At 42.9% G+C, this 4,176-nt stretch overlaps 1 protein-coding gene across 1 annotated transcript in view; it reads left to right on the top strand.

Moving 5' to 3' along the window:
- Positions 1 to 3,623: 3,623 nt before the first annotated feature.
- LOC134070266 (A disintegrin and metalloproteinase with thrombospondin motifs 3) overlaps positions 3,624 to 4,176 on the top strand; it is a 70,915-nt gene continuing 70,362 nt past the window's right edge. Inside the window, exons 1-2 of the mRNA XM_062526556.1 lie at positions 3,624 to 3,728; positions 4,142 to 4,176. The exon at positions 4,142 to 4,176 is cut by the window's right edge and continues 360 nt beyond it. Of these exons, the coding sequence (XP_062382540.1) occupies positions 3,650 to 3,728; positions 4,142 to 4,176 (114 nt within the window). The 5' untranslated portion in view covers positions 3,624 to 3,649. The remainder of the gene's footprint in view (positions 3,729 to 4,141) is intronic.

Below are 4,176 nucleotides of genomic sequence, written 5' to 3' on the forward strand. Positions count from 1 at the left end.
TGTGGCTTCTATCGTACACTTGAAGCTCCCAGCGACAGCAACTGTTGCTAATCGAGCAGAAGAGAACCCAAAGCCAGCCTTCAAGAGCCCAGACTTCAAAACGAGCTGCGAGACAAAGTAACTACCAGAGCCTCCAATGTAGTATAAAATTGCTGTGGTGTGTTGACCAGACCGCAGTCTAAGACTGAGCCTATTCATTTCATCGAGGGGGTTGGGAAGAAAGCGTGTGTGTGTGTGTGTGTGTGTGTGTGTGTGTGTGTGTGTGTGTGTGTATGCGTCTCTCTCTGTGTGTGACGAGGGGGTGGGTGGGGGTGTTGGTGGAGGTGGCAGTGGTTGGGGGAGTGGTTTGAGGGGGACGGGGGGGTGCAGGCAAGGCTTTTTAATTTAATACTCTGCATATTGTGGAATGACATTCTGGCTTTCTGGACACACTTAAATCCCCCCCCATCCCCCCATCCCTTAAATCCCACCCCCCCCATCGAACCAGTGCTGGGAATGGAAAAAATAAAAAAAAATGTCAGAGCATAAGGAACCCTCTTACAAGGCGGTTAAGAGCCCATCTCCTGCCTCAGTTTGTTTCAAGTTTTATTCCAGAACTTGGATCACAATGTACTCCTCCTCCTCTTCCTCCTCCTCCTCCTCCACTTTTTCTTCCTGTAGATCCTCTGGGAATGAACGTATGGAAGTGTATAAAACCGACACACCTGCAACTGCTTCACACTCAGTGTAGGCCTTGCATGGAGTCTATTACTAAGACGAAAGAGAGGCTTAGGGGGGGAAGGGGTTTCTAAAACTAAACAGACCGCAGACACACACGCTGAAAGCCCTGGAGGATTCTTGAGGTGGAAGAGAAACAGTTGTCTAGACAACATTTCAGTTGGGAGATTGCTGTCTTGATATACATTATAGCTTGTGTGTATTGTGGCATCTACTGTATCTGGTGTTGTTTTTCTTCTTCTTCTTTGTTCTATGCTCTCTTTTCGAGACAGACTATCCAAGAAAATAGGTTGCCCGTCATGGTTTCTTTAAACCATTTTGAAGAGTTAATCAAAGGAACCCCCTGAGGGTTCTAGCCTGCATGATTCTATATACATACCACCCCAAGAACCCTTTTTTTTAAGAGTGCATGTACTGACGGCTGAAGGCCCAAAATGTCAAACGTTATATCAAAGGTCCTAAATTGTTTGAAACATCTTGTTTGAGACAAGATGCTTTGAGAGCTTTTAAAATGAACTGTTGAAAAACACACAGGCGGAGACGCTGCTGGCAAAGGTTAGTAGTGAGCTCCTACAGCTATTACTTTTTCAAAATGAAAAATGTTACTTCAGTCTAGCGAACCCTGTGTGTGTGTGTTTGTGTGTGTGTGTGTGTGTGTGTGTTTGTGTGTGTGTGTGTGAGTGTGTGTGTGTGTGTGTGTGTGTGTGTGTGTGTGTCTCTCTCTCTGTGTGAGAGAATATCAGCTGTATACATCTAGTTCAGCTCCTCACAATAGGTTCCAGTGCAAAAACGGACATTGGTACATTGACTTCTCCCCATGATATTCAGAATGAATAGCTCTTATATGCATGTGTGCTCGTCATGAGCACATTTTGAAGTGTGTGTAATGTGTGTGTTTTGAGAGAGCTGTTAAACACGGCAACTTGCTGAGCAGAATGTTTTTCTGGCCTATTGTCGTTGATATTCGGAAAAAAACATCTTTCTGGATCATCAGTTGGCAAATGTCCATGATCATTCAATCTGAGCCCATAAAACTGGTTATGTGGTTGCCTAGTTACATTGGCCAAAAAGTAGCTGCATGTATCATATCCTTTAATGTTATCTTCTTTTCCTGGTTTTCACATGAAATAGTTGGCTGTCTGTGAGGCTGCATTCTAAAGTGTGTATTTGTGTACGTGTGAGAAAAAGAAAGACACACAGGAAGAGAGAGAGAGAGAGAGAGAGAGAGAGAGAGAGAGAGGGAGGGGGGAGACAAACAGGGGAAGAAAGATTGAGTAAGATCACAATGAAACTGCATGTGTTCACAGTTGCCTTTCCCAGACGTTCAGAGGTCTCAGCTGTAGTCTGAGTCACTGCCGAGAGGTTTAGTCTAGTCTCTCCCGGACAGTGGGTCAGGCAACACTGCGGTCAGAACAGCCACCCTAGGGCTCCCCCAAGGAGCACGCTCTCCCAGGTGCACCGGGCCTGCTGATGTCACTCCCCAATCATCCATGTTGTTGCTGGAGTGGGTTGACTGTCTCACATGACTCACATCCAGGATGGAAACTCTCACTCTGTGTGAGTGTGTGTGTGTGTGTGTGTGTGTGCGTGCGCGCGTGTGTTTGTATGTTTATTCATCTGCACACACACATATGAAAATGTTTCAAGGATGCGCCTGACCGCAGCTGATAAATTGGCTCGATCTAAAGGCAAATTGTGGAGATGGACTGTTTGTGTAAGCCTATTTAGAATTATGCCATTTTTACAAAGATAAATGCCTAGTGGTGAAGTGGAAAGTGGTTTGATTCTTCGATATTATGCTTTACACATGCTGTTTTCTTAATTAGGTGAAATACTGTAGGCCTTGAAACGTCGAGAATCTTAAACTTCTGCTTTGCCCATTATAAACCACACACGACTAGGCTATGACTAAAGAATAATGAATTGTTGCCTACATTTTACAGAGAAACTGGCATAATCGGAATTTATTCATATTCACATTCATATGCACATTTTTAAAAGTTTGCTGAAAGTTTAAACTGAGACTGAGGAAATCCATCACTTCCGGGTGCGCGTGCTCCACGCCCCGTCCAGCAGGCGGTGCTGCTTTAAAGTCTTCATTCGGACTTTAAGGATACAATGAAAACATGAATGAATAAATATTTTGGATTCCATCGACAGTATTTGTTCATACAGAGTTAACAAATCAGTGCCAGCTATTTTTTCCTCACCTGCTGAACTTGCCAAAATGGTTAGATAAGTGTATGTGCGTTCTACGCAATACAAAGAGGAGAAAACATGGGAAAACCATGGGAATTACAAAATATATTTGTCCACGTCAAACTTCCTTAGCACAACACGGCAAAGATTAAGTTTCCGGATAGCCAAGAGCCAATATTCCCTTCGACGACTTGTCTTTTGATGACTGATAATGACAGTTAGACCATACAAAAGTCTCCAACATTGTACAGAAATTGAATTTTGACTCATACCGCGACATTGCATAACTTTGCTTCCAGTGACAGTCGACCGACGAATAGTTTTACTCACTTGAAAAAACAGTTACACTTTATAAACAGCAGATATCCTGTAAAGCGACTGCCCCGGTCCCATTTTGAACTTTCTTTTTTGTCAGAGCGCAATGATTAGCCGGAGAGTTGTCGTCATCCGCAGCACCCTTGGTTTTTTTCCCCCTTTCTAAATGGATGGGGCTGTCCTGGTTATTGCCCAGTTCAACAGAGGCCAAAGGATTGGAACAACTTTGAACACCCGTCAGTTTGGCGTTCTCCAGTGACATGCAGAATGCTTCGCTCTAACTCTGTGTGTACAGAAAAATAAACCTTTCCGATGAAGAAAGAAACCAGGAGAAAAACACACCACAGTCTACAATAAAAAAGAAAACTTCTCAAGCTGGTTTGAGGGGACTGCTTCAAATTTCATTCTAGGCATCGCTATGGATTATATTTATTTTCTCTTCTACTGCACAATCTGTGTATTATTTTTGGATTATAGACACGCTGCATACTCTCATGGTAAGTTTATCTTTTTCTTATGATCTCAGACACATTGAACTTGACAAGAAGTTATTGCAGTCTGCAGCTTTAATGTCTTTGTGCACTGCCGGATAGCTCATAATCCGTTACTTGGATTTGTTTGCTCTGTAAAACAATTGAAAATGGGACACACGAATGATTGTCAGTATGTCTAAATGTAAATTCTGTTTTATCCCGGTGAGATTTAGGACGATTTTCAAACTTTCTGTGAAGTTCTTTGATCCCTGGAGTTCCATGACTAATGCCTGTGTTTACACATAACGATTTAATGAAAAAAGCATGCCGAGTATCATATCAAACAGTTATACCAGATGAAGTTTGCATGCAGACGTAGACACGTTTACTGATGACTGTTTGCAGTTGGTGACTGTAGTTCTTTTTCTTTCCACCAGACAATCTCTCTGGAAAGTTAAGTGAATACGGACTC

Source organism: Sardina pilchardus, chromosome 22, assembly GCF_963854185.1.
Source record: "Sardina pilchardus chromosome 22, fSarPil1.1, whole genome shotgun sequence".
In the NCBI taxonomy this organism is placed as follows: Eukaryota; Metazoa; Chordata; class Actinopteri; order Clupeiformes; family Clupeidae; genus Sardina; species Sardina pilchardus.